Genomic DNA, 27,939 nt, shown 5'->3' with positions numbered 1-27,939 from the left:
CATCAAAAAGTCCCTCCCCCTCCTTCCCTATTTTTTCCCCATGGGGGTTTTAGAACATAAAACCCTCTCCCTTGCCATTAGGAAACCGGAGAAAGAATTGTTTGGCGCCGTATGACGACCATAGAGATGACTGGCGTCACATCTGGGCTATGGGTAAAAACATGACCGCGGCTGGTAAGCATTAAAACGTGATTTTATTATTTTTATTTATTTTTCAATCTCCTGCTTTCCAGCCTGGAGGAGAGATGTGAAGGTCTTATTGACTCCGCCTCTCTCCATAAAGAGGACCTGTCACACACTATTCATATTACAAGGGATGTTTACATTCATTGTAATAGGAATAAAAATGATAAAAAAAAAAAAGTGTAAAAATAAAAAAATGAAGTAAAAAAAAAAGTCAAACGCCCCTGTCCCCGTGTGCTCACGCTCAGAAGCGAACACACACACACGTAAATCCCGCCCACATATGTAAACGCCGTTCAAACCACATATGTGACGCATCGCTGCCTCCTCTGTAACTCCTCTGTAAAAAGAAAGTGTAAAAAAAAAAAATTTTAATTTTAAATAACATTTAAAAACATTAAATCAAAAAGCGCCTCTGTCCACGTGTGCTCATACTCAGAAGCAAACACACACGTAAATCCCGCCCACATATGTAAACGCCGTTCAAACCACAGAGGTGAGGTATCGCCGCCTCCTCTGTAAAAAGAAAGTGTAAAAAAAAAAAAAAATTTAAATTTTAAATTAAATTAAAAAAAAAAAATTAAAAAGCGCCACTGTCCACGTGTGCTCACGCTCAGAATCGAACACACGCACGTAAATCCCGCCCACATATGTAAACGCCGTTCAAACCACAGAGGTGAGGTATCGCCACCTCCTCTGTAAAAAGAAAGTGTAAAAAAAATTATTAAAATTTTTAATAAAAAAAAAAAAAAGTAAAAGCGCCCGTGTGCTCACGCTCAGAAGCGAACACGCACGTAAATCCCGCCCACATATGTAAACGCCCTTCAAACCACACATGTGAGGTATTGCCGCGTGCGTTAGAGCGTGTGCAACAATTCTAGCACTGGACTTTGTCTGTAACTCTAAACTGGTAACCTGTAAAAAAAAAATTAAACGTCGCCTATGGAGATTTAAAAAGTACCGAAGTTTGGCGCCATTCCATGAGTGTGCGCAAATTTTAAAGCGTGACATGTTAGGTATCTATTTACTCGGCGTAACATCTTCTTTCACATTATACAAAAAAATTGGACTAACTTTACTGTTTTGTTATTTTTTTATTCGTTTCCCCCCAAAAAAAAGTAGTTTGAAAAATGATTGCGCAAATACCGAGCGAGATAAAAAGTTGCAACGACCGCCATTTTATTTTCTAGGGTGTCTACAAAAAAAAAAACATATATATATATATATATATATAATGTTTGGGGGTTCTGCGTAATCTTCTAGCAAAGAAATTATGATTTTTACATGTAGGAGAGGAGTGGCAGAATAGGCGCGGTATGGAAGTGGTTAAAAAGCTTTTCATATCGGATGTCTGATTTTATTCAACCCTTTTTTTTTTTAGTTTTCTTAGGAAGTTTAGTAGAATGTCGGCTGTTATTTACCTTTCGGTGATGATAATATACATCACGCTCCTACTTTCCATATTATTTTCATATCGGATTCAGTTCCATGACCCGTGCCTTTTTTTATTTTTTTATATTTTTTGCTGCTGATTTGAATGCAGATAAAAGGAGAAAAAAAAATCAGCCTTAACATGTTACGCCCCTTGGCCACAGGATCAGGAGAACCGCAATAGAGATGAGACTCAGCGAACGTCTAATACTGAGCCCTCGATGACATGGAGGTCCATCGTAAAATTCATTACAGGTCACCGACGCATTTCCTGGTTCAAGTATTTATTTTTTCATTGCACACATTTAACCGTTTCAGGACCGTCCACATGCAATGTACTGCAGATGGGTGGTCCGTACAGGAACAGCGACTTACCCAGTGCCGATCCTGACCTCCCTGGGGCCCTAAGCAAAATGAGAAGCGGAGGGCGCTGACGACAGTGACATGTCACATTAAAGAAAGTTGAGAAGCGGGGGGAGGGGGTGTTCTGCTGTCGGAAATTAATCAGCCAGCGAGTTTGGAGGGGGCGAAAATGACTTCTCACCAGGCGGGGCCTCTAGTAATTTGGGGGGCCCTTCGCAGCTTGCTTAGTGAGCCTATAGGGAGGATCGGCCCTGGACCTACCTGTACGTCACTGGCCTCGGTGCGGGGCATGTGCCCCCCCCCCCTCGCCGACTCCCACAGCAGAAGTTTGTCAGCAGGCCCAGACTAGAGCAGCCCCATTAATCGTTAACCACTTGCCTACCGGGTACTTTCACCCCCACCTTCCTGCCCAGGCCAATTTTTAGTTTTTAGCGCTGTCACACTTTGAATTACAATTGCGCGGTCGTGTAATGTAACTGTACCCATATGACATACTTTTATCATTTTTATTCACACAGAGAGAGCTTTCTTTTGGTGGTATTTAATCACAGCTGGGTTTTTAATTTTTTTTTTTTGCTGAACAAAAAGAACGATCATTTTTAAATCATTTTCATAGTTATAAAATTTCGCAAACAGGTAATTTTTCCCCTTCACTGATGGGCACTGATAGGTGGCACTAGAACAGGGCTCGACAAATCCCGGTCGCCAGGTCGCCATGGCGACTAGAAATAGCATCCTGGCGACTTGGCTTGGAAGGTGGGCAAAAAATAAAATAAAAAATAATACAATTTTTTTTTGTCAAGTCCCCAGCTCTTCCTTGTGTGAGCTGGCGCCATCTGGTGGTGGCCGTTGGTATTACAAGTTAAGCATTACAAGTTAAAGCGGTGGTTCCCCTAAAAATAAAATTTTAACATTGCTTTTCCCAAATAAATTACGATTAGAATCGGCCGGTTTTATTAAAAAAAAAAGGTCCGTACATACCGTTTGTTATTTTCGTTCCCACCGCCACTTCCGGGTACGATGCTGGCGGTGGGCGTTCCTAATTGATGGACAGGCATCCGACCGACGCATACATCGCGTCACGAAAGAAGCCGAACGTCGGTGCGGCTCTATACGGCGCATGCGCACCGACGTTCGGCTTCTTTCGGCATCTCGTGACGCGATGTATGCGTCGGTCGGATGCCTGTCCATCAATTAGGAACGCCCACCGCCTGCATCGTACCCGGAAGTGGCGGTGGGAACGAAAATAACAAACGGTATGTACGGACCTTTTTTTTTTAATAAAACCGGCCGATTCTAATCGTAATTTATTTGGGAAAAGCAATGTTAAAATTTTATTTTTAGGGGAACCACCGCTTTAAACAGCAATTCTAATGTCATTTTTCACTATTTTCACTGCCATCTTCTTCCCTCTAATTAGAACCCCCAAACATTATATATATTTTTTATCCTAACACCCTAGAGAATAAAATGGCGATCGTTGCAATACTTTCTGTCACACCGTATTTGGGCAGCGGTCTTACAAGCGCACTTTTTTGGGAAAAAATTACACTTTTTTTAATTAAAAAATAAGACAACAGTAAAGTTATCCCCATTTTTTTTTTAATATTATGAAAGATAATTTTACGCCGAGTAACTTCATACCCAACATGTCACGCTTCAAAATTGCGTCCCCTCGTGGAATGCCGACAAACTTTTACCCTTTAAAATCTTCATAGGCAACATTTAAAAAACTCTACAGGTTGCATGTTTTGAGTTACAGAGAAGGTCTAGAGCTAGAATTATTGCTCTCGCTCTACCAATCGCGGCGATACCTCACATGTGTGGTTTGAACACCGTTTACATATGCGCTGCTCACGTATGTGTTCGCTTCTGCGCGCAAGCTCGTCGGGACGGGGTGGGTTTTCTGGCTCCTAACTTTTTTAGCTGGCTCCTAGATCCCAAGCAAATTTGTCAAACCCTGCACTAGAAGACAAAAAGCAGCGCCCTCTAAGCGTAGTAATCAAGTTTTTAATGATTAAAAACAGGCAATTCATATAAAGGTGACACTCACAAGGTAATAAATAACATAGGCTGATCTGTAATAGTTGTCAACCGTTAGGACATCCGGGGGGAAAGGTGCTCCGCTGGTCCTTGAGTGGTGGGATGGACGCCCTGGTGGGATACCACACTACTGTCGCCCGCAAAAGCGGTACAGTAAAGATCTGGTGCTTGAGAAAGGAAGGCGTTTGGTTGTTGATCACCACGCCATCAACCGCTGTAGCGGGATGGTAAACCTCCGATGCTGGGGAGGAGGTAGTTGACACTGACGATGAGGCACTAGTGGGCACTGATAGATGGCACAGATTGGGCCGATGTCCCTGTACCAGAAGCCGGTTAACAGCTTTATTCTTTTCTCCTCCTGCTGCTGATCGTGAGGGAAGAAAAAGCCCATAATCTGCTTCTGTTTAATTCCGTGATCAGCTGTCATTTTCTGACCGCTGATCACATGGTAAAGGGCCCGCTGGGATTAGCCCTTTACCCTGTTCTGTGATTAGCTGTGTCCGAAGCGCTCGGCTGATCACAGTGCGCGCGGGTTGTCATTCTGTTGAAGACCTCCCGGCACTGGAAGCCCACGCTGTAGCCGTCATTCAGCTATAGTGTGGGCAGAAAGTGGTTAAAAGATCGCAGAGCTCAGGGGTGGGCTATGTGCAGAGTGCAGAGCATGTGCAGAGCTCAGGGGTGCGCTCTGTGCAGAGCTCAGGGGTGCGCTCTGTGCAGAGCTCAGGGGTGCGCTCTGTGCAGAGCTCAGGGGTGCGCTCTGTGCAGAGCTCAGGGGTGCGTTCTGTGCAGAGCTCAGGGGTGCGCTATGTGCAGAGTTCAGGGGAGCGCTATATGCATAGCTCAGGGGTGGGCTATGTGCAGAGTGCAGAGCTCAGGGGTGCGCTATGTGCAGAGCTCAGGGGTGCGCTATGTGCAGAGCTCAGGAGTGCACTATGTGCAGAGTGCAGAGCTGTATAGCTTTCCATAAACATCTTTTTGACCCCTTATATCTCACCTGCCCTCCATTGAAACAAATAACAGAGCACAGATTGTGCTTCATTAGCTTCTTCTTGTCACTTCCAGGTTCTTATTTGATAAGGGAGATCAGCGAATGGGTGTTCACTGATCTCACTTCCCTCTACCTGGTGGCACCAGCCATGCTGGTCCTGGGTCCACTAACCGGAACACAGAGCCCAGCAAACATGTTAGAGGGGGGGCGCAAATTTTTGGGGTTATGAAATAGTTTCTTTGTATCATAGCCTGATGATTAAGGGATAGTCGCCCCCAATGTGTTGAGTCATTCCGGGATCGCTTTTCAGTATGACTATAAAATGAGAAATCCTCCCAGTCCTTGGGACACCCGGCGTGGACTCGCTGCTCTTTGAATTGTCATAAAAGAAGCCCAGTAATTAAATTGTGCCGGAAAAATCCATGGCGTGCGCTTATTTATAGCGTTACATTTCCAAACCTATTGTGCTGCGCTTTTTGTGGTTTTATATCATGCATTCATTTCTCCCAAAGGTCATAACACAGTTTTCCGGAATAACTATGAACAAGAAAGAGACCGCAAGCCCCGAGGACAGTTCAGGTAGTTATTGGATGCGCTGTTCATAGAAAACTATAATAATATTTTTTTTATTTAATATTTATATTTTACATTATATGTATGTTATATTTTATATTTATATTATATTTATTTTTTATAAGTTCTTGCATTTTTTTTATTTAATATTTATATTTTATATGATATTTTATATTTATTTTATATTATATTTATTTTTTTATAAGTTCTTACATTTTTTTTGTTTAATATTTATATTTTATATTATTTTATATTTATATTATATTTTATATTTATTTTTTATAAGTTCTTGCATTTTTTTTATTTAATCTTTATATTTTATATGATATTTTATATTATATTTATTTTTTTATAAGTTCTTACATTTTTTTTGTTTAATATTTATATTTTATATTATTTTATATTTATATTATATTTTATATTTATTTTTTATAAGTTATTGCATTTTTTTAATTATTTATATTATATTTATTTTTTATAAGTTCTTACATTTTTTTTGCTTAATATTTATATTTTATATTTATATTATATTTTATATTTATTTTTTATAAGTTCTTGCATTTTTTTTATTATTTATATTTTATATTATATTTTATATTTATATTATATTTTTTATAAGTTCTTACATTTTTTTTGTTTAATATTTATATTTTATATTATTTTATATTTATATTATATTTTATATTTATTTTTTATAAGTTCTTGCATTTTTTTTATTATTTATATTTATATTATATTTATTTTTTATAAGTTCTTACTTTTTTTTTGTTTAATATTTAATATTATATTTATATTATATTTATTTTTGTTTAATATTTATATTTTATATTCTATTTTATATTTATATTATATTTTATATTTATTTTTTATAAGTTCTTGCGTTTTTATTTTTTTATTTAATATTTATATTTTATATTGTATTTTATATTTATATTGTATTTTATATTGTATTTTATATTTATTTTTTATACATTCTTAAATTCCAGTTGAACTATTGTTGTACTATTAAAGTCTGCTAAATACATCCAAATCCTTAAAAAAAAAAAGTTTTCTTACAGTTCTTTTTTTTTTTTTTATGAAAGCAGCCACACCCCGCATAAACAAGCCTGACCCTTGCCAGCATGCTGTAGCGCAGGATCCTTGCTCTGTATGTGGAAGCAGTGGTCCATCTTCATAGCCTCCCCCCCCCCCCCCAATTGAGTCAGAACTAGAGTTCTCCTATCAGTTGAAAGCATGAGCTTTGTTGATTGCAGACCTATAGGTTCCCGGACCTCTGCAGAGAGACCGCTGCTTCCACACAGAGAGAGCAAGGGTCCTTCTCTACACTATGATGGCAGGAAACAGGCTTTTCTACAACACCTGATTTAGAATGAAAGTTCAGCCGGGCTTTTAAACTGTTATACTGTGTATCTGTTTTTTCAGGGGTCTCCAAACTTGTCAAACAAAGGGCCAGTCTAGTGTCCTTCAGACATTAGGAGGGCCGGATTGTGGCCAGCGGGGGTAGAAAATGTCCTGGGCCCAGAATCGGTGAGAATAAATATGGCCTCAGGGTTGGTGGTCAACAGGAGGAGTAGTGCCCCATTATTGGTAGGAGTAGTAGTGCCCCCTTATTGGTATTGGGAGGAGGAGTCTTATTGGTATTAGGAGGAGTAGTGCCCCATTATTGGTATTAGTAGGAGGAGTAGTGCCCCATTATTGGTATTAGTAGGAGGAGTAGTGCCCCATTATTGGTATTAGTAGGAGGAGTAGTGCCCCATTATTGGTATTAGTAGGAGGAGTAGTGCCCCATTATTGGTATTAGTAGGAGGAATAGTGCCCTCTTATTGGTATTGGGAGGAATAGTGCCCCATTATTGGTATTAGTAGGAGGAGTAGTGCCCTCTTATTGGTATTAGGAGGAGTAGTGCCCTCTTATTGGTATTAGGAGGAGTAGTGCCCTCTTATTGGTATTAGGAGGAGTAGTGCCCTCTTATTGGTATTAGTAGGAGTAGTGCCCTCTTATTGGTATTAGGAGGAGTAGTGCCCCATTATTGGTATTAGTAGGAGGAGTAGTGCCCTCTTATTGGTATTAGGAGGAGTGCCCCATTATTGGTATTAGTAGGAGGAGTAGTGCCCTCTTATTGGTATTAGGAGGAGTAGTGCCCTCTTATTGGTATTAGGAGGAGTAGTGCCCTCTTATTGGTATTGGGAGGAGTAGTGCCCTCTTATTGGTATTAGTAGGAGTAGTGCCCTCTTATTGGTATTAGGAGGAGTAGTGCCCCATTATTGGTATTAGTAGGAGGAGTAGTGCCCCATTATTGGTATTAGTAGGAGGAGTAGTGCCCTCTTATTGGTATTAGGAGGAGTGCCCCATTATTGGTATTAGTAGGAGGAGTAGTGCCCTCTTATTGGTATTGGGAGGAGTAGTGCCCTCTTATTGGTATTAATAGGAGGGGTCTTATTGGTATTAGTAGGAGTGCCCTCTTATTGGAATTAGGAGGGGTAGTGCCCCATTATTGGTATTAGTAGGAGGAGTAGTGCCCCATTATTGGTATTGGTATTAGGAGTAGTGCCCCATTATTGGTATTACGAGGAGTAGTGCCCCCTTATTGGTATGAGGCGTAGTGCCCCATTATTGGTATTAGTAGGAGGAGTGCCCCATTATTGGTATTAGGAGAATAGTGCCCTCTTATTGGTATGAGGCGGAGTGCCCCATTATTGGTATTAGTAGGAGGAGTCTTATTGGTATTAGTAGGAGGAGTCTTATTGGTATTAGTAGGAGGAGTATTGGTATTAGTAGGAGGAGTCTTATTGGTATTAGTAGGAGGAGTCTTATTGGTATTAGGAGTAGTGCCCCATTATTGGTATTAGTAGGAGGGGTCTTATTGGTATTAGTAGGAGGGGTCTTCTTGGTATTAGTAGGAGGAGTCTTCTTGGTATTAGTAGGAGGAGTCTTCTTGGTATTAGTAGGAGGAGTCTTCTTGGTATTAGTAGGAGGAGTCTTCTTGGTATTAGTAGGAGGAGTCTTCTTGGTATTAGTAGGAGGAGTCTTCTTGGTATTAGTAGGAGGAGTCTTCTTGGTATTAGTAGGAGGAGTCTTCTTGGTATTAGGAGGAGGAGTCTTATTGGTATTAGGAGGAGGAGTCTTCTTGGTATTAGGAGGAGGAGTCTTCTTGGTAATAGTAGGAGGAGTCTTCTTGGTAATAGTAGGAGGAGTCTTATTGGTATTAGGAGGAGGAGTCTTATTGGTATTAGTAGGAGGAGTCTTATTGGTATTAGGAGGAGGAGTCTTATTGGTATTAGGAGGAGGAGTCTTATTGGTATTAGGAGGAGGAGTCTTATTGGTATTAGTAGGAGGAGTCTTATTGGTATTAGTAGGAGGAGTCTTATTGGTATTCGTAGGAGGAGTCTTATTGGTATTCGTAGGAGGAGTCTTATTGGTATTCGTAGGAGGAGTCTTATTGGTATTCGTAGGAGTAGTCTTATTGGTATTCGTAGGAGGAGTCTTATTGGTATTAGGAGGAGGAGTCTTATTGGTATTAGTAGGAGGAGTCTTATTGGTATTCGTAGGAGGAGTCTTATTGGTATTCGTAGGAGGAGTCTTATTGGTATTCGTAGGAGGAGTCTTATTGGTATTCGTAGGAGGAGTCTTATTGGTATTCGTAGGAGGAGTCTTATTGGTATTCGTAGGAGGAGTCTTATTGGTATTCGTAGGAGGAGTCTTATTGGTATTAGTAGGAGGGGTCTTATTGGTATTAGTAGGAGGAGTAGCATTCCATCATTGGTATCAGTGGAAGAAATGGTGCCCAGTTGCTGGTGTCAGTGGGAGGAATAGTTCCTCATATCATTGGGAGGAATCGTGCCCCAAGGGCCGGATAAAGGCTAGCAAAGTGCCACATCTGGCCCTCGGGCCGCAGTTTGGAGACCCCTGGATTAGATCAATGTCATTTTTTTCCATAGTAATAATCTCGTATTTTTTATTGTATTTTTCAGAAACTGTTATCTGCCGCGTCCCGGAAGGCGTCCCGATTGATATCACAGTGAAGATGATGCTTTGTTTGATTCACCTGAACATCCTGGAACCCGTCGGGGTGAGTCATGTGACTTCATATCATTTACAGGAAAACCTTGGTTTGAGAGTAACTTGGTTTGAGAGCGTTTTGCAAGACAAGCAAAATGTTTTAATAAAACTTGCCTTGATATACAAGCGATGTCTTGATATAAGAGTAGCGTCATGTCACAACTGAGTATAAAAAAAGAAGAGAGGCGCCTCTAAGTGTAGCAATATGGTTACATTTAATGAAGGGACAACTTATTGCTACACTTAGAGGCGCCTCTCTTCTCTTTTATACTCTGTAAAAAAAATACCAGGTATGCCCTTATTATGTAGATTACACCTTTTTGGTGTTTGCAGGCTTCATTTATACAGGAGGTCCATACAATGGCGGCTGATGCTCAACATTTTTTGGGGGGGGGGGCAAACGAAAAAAAAAAATTGCAGCCTCACTGTGCCCATCAAACGCAGCCACTGTGCCATCAATTGTCACCACTGTGCCATGCCATCAAACACAGCCACTGTGCCCTTTAATTGTCGCCTATGTGCCCTTTGTCACCACTGTGCCCATTGTCGCCTCTGTGCCCATTGTCGCCGATGTGACCTGTAAAATACCCCCCCCCCCGCCCGGCACTTACCTTTCTCCTTCCACATCCCTCGATGTCTTCTCCCGCCCTCGATGACGCTTCAGCCAATCAGGTTACCGATAACCAGAATCGGTGAACCTGGTGGGCTGAGACGGCCTTCAGTCTTATCCAAGGAACGCACCCCCCGTACGTCCCGAGGATAAGCATTTCGAAAGCCTGAGGGCTGTACTCGGAAAGCCGCTGGCTCTAATAGGCACTTCCGCACAGCCAACCAGCTGCCGTTATTCAGGTAGTTGGCGCTCACCGTCCGTCCATCTGAATAGTTGCAATGCATGAATCTATGTTATTCAGTGGTGGTGCGAGAGCCAGAGGGGGCGGTGCTCCAGCGCCCTCTATAGACGCACCGCCACTGGGTCCATAGCACACCTGAGACACAAATTCGAGACCCGACTGTTATTGATTTCACCAAAAAAATGGCTTTAGTAAAGTCCTTGGCATACCGGGTACGCCCGCATTATTTAGATAACAATTTTTCCAAGCCAAAGGTCTTGAACTGGTTACAATGGAGGAAATACCCGGCTTTTCTTACCCATATAGTAGGTACTTGGTCACCCTGTCCGCAGGGCCGCCATCAGGGGGTACAGACAGTACACCTGTAAGGGGCCCGGATGGCAACCCCCTTAAAAAGGGGCCCCATATGGAAACTCACCCTTTTTTTTAGGGGTACGGGGGGCCCGGAGATCCCCAGGGCCCCTAGTGACAACCCCCCTTTTTTTATAAAAAAAAATATTTTTTTTATATATTTTTTAATTTATTTTATATATTATTATTATTATTATTATTATTATTATTATTATTATTAAAGGGTCCAGAGGTCCCCAGGGCCCCGGATGGCAACCCCCCTTTTTTTATAAAAAAAAACCATTTTTTTATATTTTATTTATTTTTTCTTTCTATATATATATATATTTTTTTTTATTAAAGGGCTCAGAGGTCCCCAGGGCCCCATGTGGCAAACCCCCTTTTTTTTTATTTGTTATAAATGCTTATTTTTTTATTTTTGTTTATATATATTTATTTTTTATGTTTTTATTAAAGGGCACAGAGGTCCCCAGGGCCCTGGATGGCAACCCCCCCCTTTTTTTTCTAAATGTTTTTTTTTATATATATATTTTTTTTTTATTGAAGGGCCCAGAGGTTTCTTTTTTATTATTATTATTATTATTATTATTATTATTATTATTAAAGGGCCCAGAGGTGCCGGATGGCAACCCCCCTTTTTTGTAATTTTTTTTTATTTCTTCTTTTTTTTGTAAAGGCCCCCCCCCTGCTTCTCAACTCACAGCAGCCCCCCCCCCCCCCCCCGCTTCTCAATTTCAGGCGGCAGTTCTCTGCTCCAGGGGGCCCATGCCTGAAGCTGTGTAAGGGACCCCATAATTCCTGATGGCTGCCCTGCCTGTCCGTATCTCACCCATCATTATATGTTACATGCTGCTGCCTGATATAATTATTGGGAAATGTTTTCCTTTTTATTATTTATTGGTCTTTATTGTGATTTTTTTTTTTTTAGCCGATGCTGACGTCCCTAATGGAGCAGAATCCGGAGGAAGTGGGGGACTTGTATCTGGATGTGGCCGAGGGGTATATTGACATCGGAGAATATAATTCTGCTTTGCCCCTCCTGGGCGCTTTGGTGTGCTCCGAAAAATATAACATGGCTGTGGTGTGGCTGCGCCATGCAGGTAGGTGGGACTCTACAATCTTTAACCACTTACATACCGCGCCTATTCTGGCACTACGTGTAAAAATCACCATTTTGTTTGCTAGAAAATTACTCCGAACCCCCCAAACATTGTATATGTTTTTTTTTAGCAGACACCCTGGGGAATAAAATGACGGTTATTGCAACTTTTTATCTCGCACGGTATTTGCGCAATCATTTTTCAAACGCCTTTTGTTGGGGGGGGAAAAAAACGGTTTCATGAATTAAAAAAATAACAAAACGGTAAAGTTGGCCCATTTTTTTTGTATAATGTGAAAGATGAAGTTACGCCGAGTAAATAGATACCTAACAACATGTCACGCTTTAACCACTTAAGGACCGCCTCCTGCATATGTAGGTCAGCAGAATGGCACGGCTGGGCAGATGCACGTACAGATACGTCCTGTACATGTACCCAGCCGTGCGCCCGCGACCCGGTCCGAAGCTCCGGGACCCGCGGACCTGATCGCCGCGGGGGTCCCGCGATCGGTCCCTGGAGCTGAAGAACGGGGAGAGCCGTATGTAAACACCGCTTCCCCGTTCTTCACTGTGGCGGCTGCATCGATCGAGTGATCCCTTTTATAAGGAGACTCGATCAATGACGTTAGACCTACAGCCACACCCCCCTACAGTTGTAAACACACTTCTGGGAACACATAACCCCAACAGCGCCCCCTGTGGTTAACTCCCAAACTGCAACTGTCATTTTCACAATAAACAATGCATTTTAAATGCATTTTTTGCTGTGAAAATGACAATGGTCCCAAAAATGTGTCAAAATTGTCCGATGTGTCCGCCATAATGTCACGAAAAAAATCGCTGATCGCCGCCATTAGTAGTACCAAAAATAGGTAGAAGAATACGTATCGGCCTAAACTGAGGAAAAATGTTTTATTTATTTATCTTTTTGAGGGATATTTATTATAGCAAAAAGTAAAAAATATAGATTTTTTTTCAAAATTGTCGCTGTATTTTTGTTTATAGCGCAAAAAATAAAAACCGCAGAGGTGATCAAATACCACCAAAAGAAAGCTCTATTTGTGGGGGAAAAAAGGACGCCAATTTTGTTTGGGAGCCACGTCGCACGACCGCGCAATTGTCAGTTAAAGCGACGCAGTGCCGAATCGCAAAAACTGGTCTGGTCTTTTACCTGCATTTTGATCCGGGGCTTAAGTGGTTAAAATTGCGCACACTGGTGGAATGGCGCCAAAATTTGGTACTTAAAAATCTCCATAGGCGACGCTTTAATTTTTTTTTACAGGTTACCAGTTTAGAGTTGCAGAGGAGGGCTAGTACTGGAATTATTGCTGGCGCTCTAACGCATGTGTGGTTTGAAGGGTGTTTACATGTGTGGGCGGGACTTGCGTGGGCGTTGGCTTCTGAGCGCGAGCTACTGGGGATAGGGGCGTTTTTAAATTACATTTTATTTTATTTTTAGTTTTACTTAATTTATTTTTTATTTTTACACTTTCTTTTTACATAGGAAAAAAAGCGATCAAATTTTTTTTTATTACAAGAAATGTAAACATCCCTTGTAATAGGAATATATTGTGACAGGTCCTCTTTATGGAGAGAGGCGGGGTCAATAAGACCTTCCCCTCCCCCCACATCTCTCCTCCAGGCTGGAAAGTAGGAGATCAAGAAAAAAAAAATCACTGATCTCATGCTTACCATCCGTGATCGCTGCTTTGTTTAGATCCGCGGCCTGGACGTGACGTCAGGTGACGCCCGGACGTGACGTCCTAACGTGCGCCCGGGCGTGACGTCCTAACGTGGCGCCCGGACGTGACGTCGTAACGCGGCGCCTGGACGTGACGTCGTAACGCGGCGCCTGGACGTGACGTCGTAACGCGGCGCCCGGGCGTGACGTCCTAACGTGGCGCCCGGGCGTGACGTCCTAACGTGGCGCCCGGACGTGACGTCATAACGCGGCGCCTGGACGTGACGACGTAACGCGGCGCCTGGACGTGACGTCGTAACGCGGCGCCTGGACGTGACGTCGTAACGCGGCGCCTGGACGTGACGTCGTAACGCGGCGCCTGGACGTGACGTCGTAACGCGGCGCCTGGACGTGACGTCGTAACGCGGCGCCTGGACGTGACGTCGTAACGCGGCGCCCGGACGTGACGTCGTAACGCGGCGCCCGGGCGTGACGTCCTAACGTGGCGCCCGGATGTGACGTCATAATGTCACGCCCGGGCCTCCGAGTGCATAGAGATGACCGGAAATCTCTATGGTTGTCATCCGGTGCCGGCCGATTCTTTCTCCGGGCCCCCGATGGCACAGAAGAGCCCAGAGAAGCACCGGAATGGCGGCAGGAGGGGGGGGATGTCCCCTCCCATCGCCTGTAAGAATGATCAAGCGGCAGAACTGCCTCTATGATCATTCTTGCTGTGCACAGAATCGCCGGCAGAAAATAATGATATCTGAATGATGCCTGTAGCTCCTCCCATCATTCAGATATCACCGCTGAAAGTGCAGGGTGTCATATGATGTACTGCGGGCGGGAGGTGGTTAATGGATGAAATGGCGCCAAACACAAGATGCTCCTCCCCTTTTATGGAAGTGGCGGCAGAGGGGGCCTGTCAGCTGTCACATGGAAGCGACAGCTGGCGCTTAACGGGACCGGTTCCTGGTCATGTGACCACCGTGGTCACATGATCACTGATCCTTCCCGGGCATTTAGAGTGTTTTTAACCACTTCCATACCGGGCACTTACGCACCTTCCTGCCCAAGCCAATTTTCAGCTTTCAGCGCTGTCGCAATTTGAATGACAATTGCGCGGTCATGCTACACTGTACCCAAATTAAATTGTTATCATTTTGTTCCCACAAATAGAACTTTCTTTTGGTGGTATTTGATCACCTCTGCGGTTTTTATTTTTTGCGCAACAACTAAAAAACAACCAATTTTTTTTTTTTTCTGTTAATTTTTTTGTAAATAAGTAAGTTTTCTTCTTCAATCATGGGCACTGATATGGCAGCACTGATGGGCACCGATGAGGTGGCACTGATGGGCACCGATGAGGTGGCACTGATGGGCACCGATGAGGCGGCACTGATAGGCGGCGCTGGTATGCTGCACTGATGTGCACTCATAGGCGGCACTGATGTGCACTCATGGGTGCCACTGATAGGTACTTATGGGTGGCACTGATAGGTGGGCACTGGGCATAGATTGGCACTAAGAGGTGGCACTGATGGGCACCGATAGGCGGCGCTGGTATGCTGCACTGATGTGCACTCATAGGCGGCACTGATGTGCACTCATAGGCGGCACTGATGGGCACTCATGGGTGGCATTGATGGGTACTTATGGGTGGCACTGATAGGTGGGCACTGGGCATAGATTGGCACTAAGAGGTGGCACTGATGGGCACCGATAGGCGGCGCTGGTATGCTGCACTGATGTGCACTCATAGGCGGCACTGATGTGCACTCATAGGCGGCACTGATGGGCACTCATGGGTGGCATTGATGGGTACTTATGGGTGGCACTGATAGGTACTTATGGGTGGCACTGGGCATAGATGGGCACTAAGAGGTGGCACTGATGGACACTGGGTGGCACTGATGGACACTGAGGGGTGGATCTGATGGCGTTGCTGGGCATCATTACAGTCAGTGCCCATGTTGCCAGTCAGTGCCCATTTGGGCACTGATTGGCATCGATTGTGTTTATTTTTATTTTTGTTGTTTTTTTTTTGCTCCATTTGGCAACCGGGGGGCCCTCCCTGGTGGTCCAGTGTTGGCATCCGAGGGGGGGCTGCGCTGATAAACAATCAGCGCGAATGCCCCCTGTCAGGAGAGCCGCCGATCGGCTCTCCTCTACTCTCGTCTGTCAGACACGAGTGAGGAAAAGCCGATCAACGGCTCTTCCTGTTTACATCGTGATCAGCCGTGGTTGGACATGGCTGATCACATGGTAAAGAGCCTCCGCCGGAGGCTCTTTACCGAGATCGGAGATGCAGGGTGTCAGACTGACACCCCGCATCACCGATCGCCACGTTGCGCGCCCCCACGGACGCGCCCCGGCATGTAATTCTGCAGGACGTTAATAGACGTCCAGTCAGGATTTCACAACCACTTCCCGGACGTCAATTGACTATTGACCGGGCGGGAAGTGGTTAACCACTTAAGGACCGGACCAATATGCTGCTAAATGACCCAAGGGGTTTTTACAATTTGGCACTGCGTCGCTTTAACAGACAATTGCGCGGTCGTGCGACGTGGCTCCCAAACAAAATTGGCGTCCTTTTTTCCCCACAAATAGAGCTTTCTTTTGGTGGCATTTGATCACCTCTGCGGTTTTTATTTTTTGCGCTATAAACAAAAATAGAGCGACAATTTTGAAAAAAAAACAATATTTTTTACTTTTTGCTATAATAAATATCCCCCAAAAATATATATAAAAAAAAATTTTCCTCAGTTTAGGCCGATACGTATTCTTCTACCTATTTTTGGTAAAAAAAATCGCAATAAGCGTTTATCGATTGGTTTGCGCAAAATTTATAGCGTTTACAAAATAGGGGATAGTTTTTTTTTTTTTTTACTACTAATGGCGGCGATCAGCGATTTTTTTCGTGACTGCGACATTATGGCGGACACTTTGGACAATTTTGACACATTTTTGGGACCATTGTCATTTTCACAGCAAAAAATGCATTTAAATTGCATTCTTTATTGTGAAAATGACAGTTGCAGTTTGGGAGTTAACCACAGGGGGCGCTGTAGGAGTTAGGCTTCACCTAGTGTGTGTTTACAACTGTAGGGGGGTGTGGCTGTAGGTCTGATGTCATCGATCGAGTCTCCCTATAAAAGGGATCACTCGATCGATGCAGCCGCCACAGTGAAGCACGGGGAAGCCATGTTTACATACGGCTCTCCCCGTTCTTCAGCTCCGGGGAGCGATTGTAAGGGGGCGGCTAGAAACGAATAGCCGCGCCCTCGTCCTGGATCACTCCTGAAGCCACGGGAACCGCCGCATGTACCGGGGGGGTCCCGATTGGACCCCCGACCCACGTCTAGGCAGGGACGTACAGGTACGCCAATGTGCCTGTCTGTGCCATTCTGCCAACGTATATATACATGCGGCGGTCCGGAAGTGGTTAAAGGGATGAAGGGCAGGAGGGAAAGGGGTATAAAACGGGCTTTGTGCCCGGCCAGAATAGACCTGCTGTGCTGTGTGGCAGAGCTGTGTACATTTCAGGAGTGGATGGACAGAAATCCGGCAGTTCTTCCTTAAAGCATGGAAATTCTGGTTTCACTTTTGGACGCGAAGAATCCCTTTTTTCCCATCTCTAGTTGTGCGTTTTCAGACATGTGCGGTGCCGGGTACAGCCGGATTCCAGCATTCCGTGAGACCTTGGGGGGAAAAAAAATATATAATATAGAGAGAGGAAAAATGAATGACGTTTGGGTTGGATCATCAGAGAGGTGAGAAGGAAAGGGAGAGAGAGACATAGATGAACAAATCCATGAAAGATCCAAAGGCCACAAACTCGTCTGAGATCTCGGGCCAGATTCACGTAGCGCAGCAGATCTATAGATCCGCTCGATCTACGTGATTTAAGATCCGCTCCCGCAAGTTTGAGAGGCAAGTGGCTAATTCACAAACCACTTACCTCCAAACTTGCGGCGGCGGATCCTAACTCCCCCGGCGGAATTCAAATTCCGCGGCTAGGGGGAGTGTACTATTTAAATCAGGCGCGTTCCCGCGCCGATTTAAATGCGCATGCGCCGTCCGGGGAATTTCCCGGCGTGCATTGCTCCCACTGACGTCACTAGGACGTCAGTGGTTTCGACGTGAGCGGGACTTGCGACGCGCGTGTTTGTGAATCGGCGTACGCAAATGACGTTAGAAAATTCAAATTCGACGCGGGAACGCCGGCTATACTTAACATTGGCTGCGCCTGATAAAAGCAGGGGTAAGTATACGACGGAAAACCGCTACGGAAACGTCGTAAGAACACTGCGTCGGGTCCGCGTACGTTCGTGAATTTGCGTATCTCGCTGATTTACATATTATTTATCGTAAATCAGCGGGAACGCCCCCGGCGCCATTTTTAAATTGAAAAAAAGATCCGACAGTGTAACACAGTGTAACACTGTCGGATCTTAGCCCTATCTATGCGTATCTGATTCTATGAATCAGGCGCATAGATAGGACCAGTGTAAGTCAGAGATACGATGGTGTATCTGGAGATATCAGGAGATACACCGTCGTATCTCTTTGTGAATCTGGCCCCTCGTATTTAAACCTCTGAAATAAAAAAATGAACAAAGCGTATCCTTCTATAGTGTGTCCTTGCCTCAATCCAAAGCACCCCAGTGTCATTCCTTCCTCCCCCTTGTATTCCTTTACTATTTACACTTCTAAGAGCTGATGCCGACTCCAAGGGAAGGGTGGACAGGGAGATTCAGCGCACAAACCGTGATTGGCAGCCTCAGCTGTGCATGTTTCCCAAATGTGACGGTGTAGAAGGGGGTGTGCCCTTTCCCTCCACTCAGGTCTCAGTGTACACTCGGCTCCCTGCTGTGTGTGTGTGTGTGATGTCAGATCCCTGTCCCCTGGTTTTTGGACCTTAGGAATGCTGTGTACATTTTTTACTTTTACTGAACATGATGTAGAATAGAGAGGGCTGCAGGTAAAAGGATACAAATTTTGCAGGAGGATTTGTTTATGTTTTGTGGATCACCTGAGGCCAGTCACTTCACTGGGTATATGGAAGGGTTTCTAATACTTTGACCCTTTTACTGGCACCGCCATATGCCAGGGCTCGACAAATCCCGGGCGCCAGGTCGCCATGGCGACTAGAAATGGTGTCCTGGCGACTTGGCTTGGAAGGTGGGCACCATCTGGTGGTGAGCCGTTGGTATTACAAGTTATTACCACCAGATGTGTAAGCTGGCGCCATCTGGTGGTGGCCGTTGGTATTACAAGTTAAGCATTACAAGTTAAACAGCAATTCTAATGTCATTTTTCACTATTTTTTCACTGCCATCTTCTTCCCTCTAATTAGAACCCCCAAACATTATATATATTTTTTATCCTAACACCCTAGAGAATAAAATGGCGATCATTGCAATACTTTCTGTCACGCTGTATTTGCGCAGCGGTCTTACAAGCGCACTTTTTTGGGAAAAAAAATTCACTTTTTTTAATTAAAAAATAAGACAACAGTAAAGTTATCCCATTTTTTTAAATATTATGAAAGATAATGTTACGCCGAGTAAATTGATACCCAACATGTCACGCTTCAAAATTGCGTCCGCTCGTGGAATGCCGACAAACTTTTACCCTTTAAAATCTTCATAGCCGACGTTTAAAAAAATCTACAGGTTGCATGTTTTGAGTTACAGAGGTGGTATAGGGCTAGAATTATTGCTCTCGCTCTAATGATCGCAGCGATACCTCACATGTGTGGTTTGAACACCGTTTACATATGCGGGCGCTGCTCACGTATGTGTTCGCTTCTGCGCGCAAGCTCGTCGGGACGGGGCGCGTTTTCTGGCTCCTAACTTTTTTAGCTGGTTCCTAGATTCCAAGCAAATTTGTCAAACCTTGCCATATGCTATATGTCTGTGGCAGTGGGGGGGAGGGGGGGGGTTTAGACTGGCTATAGATGGTTTGAATCTCGGTCGGTTCCTGCTGATTCTAACCATGTATGGGCAGGCTGATTGTACTTATGTAGATTGATCGATCAACTTGGGTACAACCAGCCTACCGGATTTTACAAAACGCGATTATCGCTAGGGGCTGTTATAATCGCTAGCAAGGGAGAGCTTCCCCTGCCCCCCCCCCCCCCCTGTAGCTCAGTGGAAGGGATTCCCCTTGACAACACGGTCTGTGTTAATGGGGGAATCGAGCAAAAATGTTTGCAGGAAAGAAATTTGCTCCGTCTTTGGCCAAGGCAACGCGTTTCGCTAAAAAGCTTCATCAGGCAGGACACAGATACTATGGGACGCAGTAAAATACTAGTCTGCATTGGCGTTAGCGATGTTCTCCCCTTTGACTTGATTCTTACCGTGAGATGAATTAGTGGTTTTACTCTTGGTGGCACATATATAAAAGTTATATATATATATATTGGGCCAGATTCAGGTAGGAGATATGACGTCGTATCTCCAGAGTGTGCGGCGTCGTATCTATGCGCCTGATTCTTAGAATCAGTTACGCATAGATTGGCCTAAGATCCGACCGGCGTAAGTCTCTTACGCCGTCGTATCTTATTTTCAAATTTACGCTGGCCGCTAGGTGGCGCTTCCGTATATATTTACGCGTCGAACATGCAAATTAGGTAGATACGCCGATTCAGAAACGTACGTTTGCCCGGCCCATTTTTTTACGCCGTTTACGTTAGGCTTTTTCCGGCGTATAGTTACCCCTGCTATAGGAGGCGCAGCCAATGTTAAGTATGGACGTCGGGACCGCGTCGAATTTTTCACGTTTTACGTCGTTTGCGTAAGTCGTCTGTGAATGGGGCTGCGGGCTTAAGTTACGTTCACGTCGAAACCAATGAGTCTTTGCGGCGTCATTTGGAGCATGCGCACTGGGATACTTTCACGGACGGCGCATGCGCCGTTTGGAAAAAGCGTAATTTACGTTTAATTGGCGTTAGCGATGTTCTCCCCTTTGACTTGATTCTTACCGTGAGATGAATTGGTGGTTTTACTCTTGGTGGCACATATATAAAAGTTATATATATATATATATATATATATATATATATATATATATATATATATATATATATATATATATATATATATATATATATATATATATATATATCCACTTCCCGCCCGGTCAATAGTCAATTGACGTCCGGGAAGTGGTTGTGAAATCCTGACTGGACGTCTATTAACGTCCTGCAGGATTTCATGCCGGCGCGATCGGTGTTGCGGGGTGTCAGTCTGACACCCTGCATCTCCGATCTTGGTAAAGAGTCTCCGGCGGAGGCTCTTTACCACATGATCAGCCGTGTCCAACCACGGCTGATCACGATGTAAACAGGAAGAGCCGTTGATGGCTCTTCCTCACTCGCATCTGACAGACGCGAGTATAGGAGAGCCGATCGGCGGCTCTCATGACAGGAGGGGTATACGCTGATTGTTTATCAGCACAGCCCCCCCCTCGGATGCCCATACTGAGCCACCAGGACCACCAGGAAAGGGGGCAGTAAAAAAAAAAAATGAGAAAGATGCCAATCAGTGCCCACAAATGGGCACTGACTGGCAACATGGGCATTGGGATAAACAAGTGATGCCCAGCAATGCCCTCAGTGTCCATCAGTGCCCATCCATGCCCAGTGCCCACCCATGCCCAGTGCCCATCTGTGCCACCCATAAGTGTCCATCAGTGTCACCTATCAGTGCCCATCAGTGCCGCCTCACCTGTGCCCATCAGTGCCGCCATATCAGTGCCCGTAATCAAAGAAGAAAACTTACTTATTCACAAAAAAAATAACAGAAAAAAATAAAAACTTAATTTTTTTCAAAATTTTCGGTCTTTTTTAAGTTGTTGCGCAAACAATAAAAATCGCAGAGGTGATCAAATACCACCAAAAGAAAGATCTATTTGTGGGAACAAAATGATAAAAAAGTTGAGTAAAGTGTAGCATGACCGCGCAATTGTCATTCAAATTGCGACAGTGCTGAAAGCTGAAAATTGGCCTGGGCAGGAAGGTGCGTAAGTGCCCGGTATGGAAGTGGTTATATATATATCTCTTTGCCTTCATGCTCCTGATGAAGCTTTTTGACGAAACACGTTTGAGTCTTGACTTGGTCTGTATTCAAACTTCCATGAAAAAAGTATAACTAAGAAACATTGTATGACGTACAGTGAGGGCAGCCATCACACATTTTGGGGCCCCTTGCACAGCTTTAGGCAGGGGGCACCCCTGGGGCATAAAATGTTCGATTTTATTCTGTGTTGCTGGTTTTGAGTGTCACATTTCCTATATTTTGTTCTGATTTGTGTTCTCTGGCAGACTGTTTGAAGGCACTCGGTCATATGGAAAAAGCCGCGGAGAGTTACGCCAAGGTGGTGGAGATGGCACCGCTACACTTGGATGCCAGGATTTCCCTTTCTACTCTTGAACAACAGTTGGGACATCCTGAGAAAGCTCTGGAAGCTTTGGAACCCATGTACGACCCGGATACACTGGCACAAGATGCCAACGCTGCTCAGCAGGTAGGAGGAACCTAGTGGCTTCACCCAAAGTTATCTTCTCAAGACATGGATTGTGATACCAACATGGTAGTACATTGACATTAATAGGGGTTGTAGAGTAGAGTATATGTCTTCGTCGTACAGTATAGGACTCAGAACCCAGGAATTCATAGACCCTGGGTTATAGGCCCCGTACCTTTAGGTGATTGGACTCTGGCAAAGCTTTGAAGGACATGTCCCATGGGGATCCCCCTTCATAACCCCACCCCACTCCATGAGTCCTCCGTTTTTTGTTGGTGTATTAAGGTGATGGACCTCCTTCCTGGAGAAATCTCTTGGCCAACTAGTTTGTTAATTGACTTTAGATTCTTCAGTCCTCTCCTCACTGTCTTCTAGAACCACCATAGAAGCTGCAGCCTTGGTCTAACGTTGGTCGCCGTACCTAGATGCCACACTGTGGGGTCAACCTGTAATGTTGCTTTGGACACTGTATTCTGCATGGGCACTCACCTTGGTACCTTGTGCAACATGTTAAGTCAAGGCTTTGGTCCATCCCTATAGAACCCAGATCCTTTTGGAGGGTATGCCCACCATGATGAGGGGCAAGTACCTGGACCTTATTCAGGGCCCAGCATCTAAATAAAACACTGTCACCCTGTATACAAAAACACCATTACTGTAGCCCTGAAGACTGAGGAATGTGTTTCTCTCATAGTGTAAACTTGTTAAACTTTTCAAACTTGGTGCTGAAATTCAACCACTCAGAGCTTGGAATCCGATCGATGACCAGGCGTGAAATCCAAACAATTGCAGTTTGGGCATCGCAGTTTGTTGTGTAGCCACAAGACCGTTCAGGGTGCCCATGCTGACCCGTGTTTACAGTGCCTACAATGGGCACGTGAGCATCAGAACTGGACCCCCAGGGCAATGGAAGAAGGTGGCCTGGTGAGATGAATCACGTTTTCTCTTACATAATGTGGATGGCCGGGTGTGTCACTTACCTGGGGATAGAGATGGCACCTGGATGCAGTATGGGAAGAAGGCAAGCCGGAATAGGGTAGTGTGAGGCTCTAGGAAATGTTCTGCTGGGAAACCTTGGGTCCTGCCATTCGTGTGGGTGTTACTTGGCACGTCCCCCCCCCCCCCCCACCTAAACATTTGGTGACCAAGTACACCCCTTCATGAAAATGGAAGGAAGGATCTGCTACTCACGTCTTGGTTGCAGATATCACAGCATACCTTCAGAGGTTTAGTGGAGTCCATGCCTTGGGTCAGGGCTGTTTTGGTGGCAAAAGGAGCACCTACTCAATATTAACTGGGTGGCCATAAAATCATGACTGAGCGGTGTGTGTATACAGTGTATGTGTATGTATATGTGCATATATATACTGTACTGTCTGCCCTGATGTAAAGCGCTGCGCAAACTATTGGCGCTATATAAATCCTATATTATAATAATAATAATAAAAAATATATATATATATATATATATATATATATATATATATATATATATATATATATATATATATATATATATATATATATATATATATATATATATATATATATATATAAAGATTTATATATGTATGTAATTTTATATATTTAAATTTTAGCTATATATATATATACACACACCCCCCCCCCCCCCACACACGGTTATTTAGATAGTCCAAAAACAAATGTTTCTATATCTGTATAAAAAATTATATATGCATTTATATATATATATATATATATATATATACCTTTTTATGTTTTTATATATATATAAGATTTATATATATTTTATATTTATTTGTATATGTAATTTTATATATTTACATTTTTGTATTTATTTTTATATATAATAAATAATATAAAAATATATATAGAATATATATATATATATATATATATATATATATATAAAAAATAATGTGTGTTTTTTTTAATGTAATTTTATATATTTTCATTTTTTGTTTTTTATTTATATATATATATATATATATATATATATATAAATAAGATACACACATGGTCAAGTTTATTTGGATCGTCCAAAAACAAATGTTTAGATAGATATATCTATATAGATATGATATCATTTTTTTATACATGTTTCCATATTTTATATATATATATATATATATATATATATATATATATATATATATATATATATATATATGTATGTTTTATATATGTAATTTTTATATTTACATTTTTGTTTTTTATTTTTTCATTTATATATAATAAATATAAATATCATTTTTTATACATGTTTCTGTGTATGTATAAAAAATTATATATGTATTAAAAAAAAAAAAGTATATATATATATTGTGTTTTTTTTATATATGGAAGCATTTGTTTTTGGACGATCGCTGTATATATTTGTACATAGTAATTATGTCACCTCTGAGGTTCATTTTTCCTACGGTGAATTTCCCGGATGGCCTGTCATCATCTCTTTCATAACACTTTGTGTGTTTTTTCCTTTTTTTTTTTTTCCTTTTTTTTTTATTTTCAGAACTTTTTACAATGTCCTTGTGCCGGCACCCCCATTACATCACCAGGACATCTGTGATAATTCTTATCGGAAAACATTTGCGCTATGTTTGCGTGTTCAAATCGCGCTTATAGGCATCAAAGCATAGATGAAAGAATGATGGGAACTGCTTGTTGTGTGACTTATTCTCCAGAAGTAATGGGATTGTTTGCTGATTTCCAAAAATGTAAAACTTTTAAAATGACACTGAACCCCTTGGGAAGAAAAATAATACTAGATACCAGGTGTTCTTCAAAAGTTCACACAAAACGTGCATCTCCTTTGCAGCCACACATTGGTGCCATTAAATCTTAATGGCGCCCCAACTTACCTTGCTAACATGCGCGTAAAGGAGCACCCCATATCATATGAATAGGGACTCGGTGACTCTGGGGTAAGGGCTTCTATACAATAAGGTCTGCATTTGCTCAAAACGCGTTAGGCATGACGGTCTACATGTGGGGTCTCCTTTGTTTTTCTGTGGTGGCATATAATGTTTTATGAGTGATGGCATCAGTGTGTGACTTTGTGTTCAGCTTAGTGAACCTGCAGGAAGGGCTGTATTCATTTGCATATGCCAACACTACTCTTGAAGTGGACCTAAACTCAGAAATTAAAGGTTTCCTGTTATAGGGACTATATGGAAATGTTAATTGTACCTAAGCACTACCCTGGAAAATCTACCTTCCTGTGCCCAGGCACTCCTGGTCTTTGAGAGCCATAGCTGTATATCTGTAGTGTGAGATCTAAGGCACTGCAGCCTCTGGCTGGTTGTCTCACAGTTTTCCCTGCTGGAAGCTTTGACAGGAGGAAACAAAGCCCTGCCTCTACCAAGATGGCCACCTTCATACAAAGAGACAGGGCCAGATTCAGAGACATGAGCGGATCTTTGTGCGGGCGTAGCGTATCTTATTTACGCTACGCCGTCACAACTTAGAGAGGCAAGTGCAGTATTCACAAAGCACTTGCGTTCTATGGTACGGCGGCGTAGCGTAAATTGGCCGGCGTAAGCCCGCCTAATTCAAATGTGGAAGAGGTGGGCGTGTTTTATGGTAATTACTCGTGACCCCACGTAAATGACGCTTCTTACGAACAGCGCATGCGCCATCCGTGGACGTATCCCAGTGCGCATGCTCAAAATTACGCCGCAAATAGTCAATGCTTTAGACGTGAAAGTTAGTTACGCACAGCCCTAATTCGCTTACGACTTACTCAAACGACGCAAAATTCTACGCTGGCCCGACGTCCATAGCAGGGGTAACTTTACGCCAGAAAAAGCCTTACGTAAACGAGGTAAATCAATGTGCCTGCGGACGTACATTTATAAATTGGCGTATCTAGCTCATTAGCATATTCTACGCGTAAATCTACGGAAGCGCCCCTAGCGGCCAGCGTAAAATTGCACACAATTATACGCCGGCGTATGCAAGTTACGTCGGCGGAGGAAGCCTATTTTTTCAATGTATCTGGCTTTGAGAATCGGCCTAAAGATACGACGGCGCAGATTTGAAATTATGGCGGCGTATCTGGAGATACGCCGCCGTAAGTTGTTTATGAATCTGGGCCACAGTATAGAACAAGAATCAAAGATCCTTTTATATATAGGAGCTTTTGCTTTGAGTCCAATAGACTCCTGTTTGCTAAATTGTCCAAGCCTTGATGAAGGGGGGCTTTGCCCCCTCTGAAAACGTGCTGTCTTTTGCCTTCCTGTTTTAATGTGTTGGAGGATCTTGGACTCTTGAGACGATTGTTTGGCACTCTTTTCGTTTTCACATGGACTTCTCAATTTTGGTGACCAAATATCTTGGTGGGAGGCCCGCTTTGTGAAGAACTACTGAAGCTAAGCCATTCGGCATTAGCCGATGATTATTTGTTATGGGTTAAGGATCTGTGTCCAGCACCTCCCCCCCATCTCTCTTTTTGGGTTACAGTGCAGAACAAGGCCTATTAAGTCATTAACCACTTCATTACTGGGCACTTAAACCCCCTTCGTGCCCAGACCAATTTTCAGCTTTCAGCGCTGACGCATTTTGAATGACAATTGCGCGGTCATACAACGCTGTACCCAAATTATATTTTTATCATTTTTTTCCCACAAATAGAGCTTTCTTTTGGTGGTATTTGATCATCTCTGCGATTTTTATTTTTTGCGCTAAAAAAATTAAAAACAGAACATTTTGAAAAAAACACAATATTTTTTACTTTTTGTTATAATAATATCCCAATTTTTTTAAAAATAAAATAAAAATTTCCCTCGGTTTAGGCCGATACGTATTCTTCTACATATTTTTGTTAAAAAAAAATCGCAATAAGCGTATATTGATTGGTTTGCGCAAAAGTTATAGTGCCTACAAAATAGGGGATAGATTTATGATTTTTTTTTTTTACTAGTAATGGCGGCGATTTGCGTTTTTTTTTGTCAGGCCTGCGATATTGCGGCGGACGTATCGGACACTTTTGACACAATTTTGGGACCATTCACATTTATACAGCGATCAGTGCTATAAAAATGCACTAATTACTGTATAAATGTGACTGGCAGTGAAGGGGTTAACACTAGGGGGTGAGGAAGGGGTTAAATGTATTCCCTGGGTGTGTTCTTACTGTGTGGGGGGAGGGGACTGACTGGCGGAGGTGACCGATGCTGTGTCCCTATGTACAAGAGACACAGATCGGTCTCCTCTCTCCCTGACAGCACGTGGAGCTCTGTGTTTACACACAAAGCTCCACGTCCCTGCTGTCACCGACGATCGTGGGTGTCTGGCGGACATCACGGCCGTCAGGCACTCGCATCGGCTCCCGAGCGATGCGCCGGGCACGTTGTTTCCCCGCTGCGCGCCCCCAGCGGCGCGCACAGGGAATCACAACAACAGGACGTCTAAAGACGTCCACTCGGCACTTGAGAGCCGTGCTGTGGACGTCTTTTGTCTATAGCGCGGCCCTCTAGTGGTTAATGGGGAAAAGATCAGCTGCAAGTAGACCACAGGCGACACTGGTGACCAGTCCTGGTCCTATGACCTCTTCCTGCTTTTTGTTGGGGCACATCTTCCGGGGGTTCACTTCTTGTTGAATTGAGTACAAGAGGGAGGAGAAGGAAAAAGGGGAGGGAAAGGGGTAAGGCATGTAATGACGTAAAATACAACGTAACCTTGGGACTGTAGTGAGACAACGGCTAGTAATATACAGGGTGGGCCATTTATATGGATACACCAAAAAACAAAAGTTGGATTCAAAATGGCCGACTTCAAAATGGCCGCCATGGTCACCACC

General features: G+C 43.3%; 1 protein-coding gene across 2 annotated transcripts in view; it reads left to right on the top strand.

Annotated features, from left to right (window-relative positions):
- GTF3C3 (general transcription factor IIIC subunit 3) overlaps positions 1-27,939 on the top strand; it is an 81,237-nt gene that overhangs the window by 28,356 nt on the left and 24,942 nt on the right. For both annotated transcript variants that reach the window (XM_040322759.1, XM_040322760.1), the window contains exons 9-12: positions 5,521-5,587; positions 9,553-9,650; positions 11,771-11,942; positions 21,955-22,157. In XM_040322759.1, the coding sequence (XP_040178693.1) occupies positions 5,521-5,587; positions 9,553-9,650; positions 11,771-11,942; positions 21,955-22,157 (540 nt within the window). The remainder of the gene's footprint in view (positions 1-5,520; positions 5,588-9,552; positions 9,651-11,770; positions 11,943-21,954; positions 22,158-27,939) is intronic.

This window comes from Rana temporaria, chromosome 9 (genome assembly GCF_905171775.1).
Source record: "Rana temporaria chromosome 9, aRanTem1.1, whole genome shotgun sequence".
Classification (NCBI taxonomy): Eukaryota; Metazoa; Chordata; class Amphibia; order Anura; family Ranidae; genus Rana; species Rana temporaria.
Note: the sequence above shows the minus strand (reverse complement) of the source record. Positions and strands in the feature narration are given on the sequence as shown.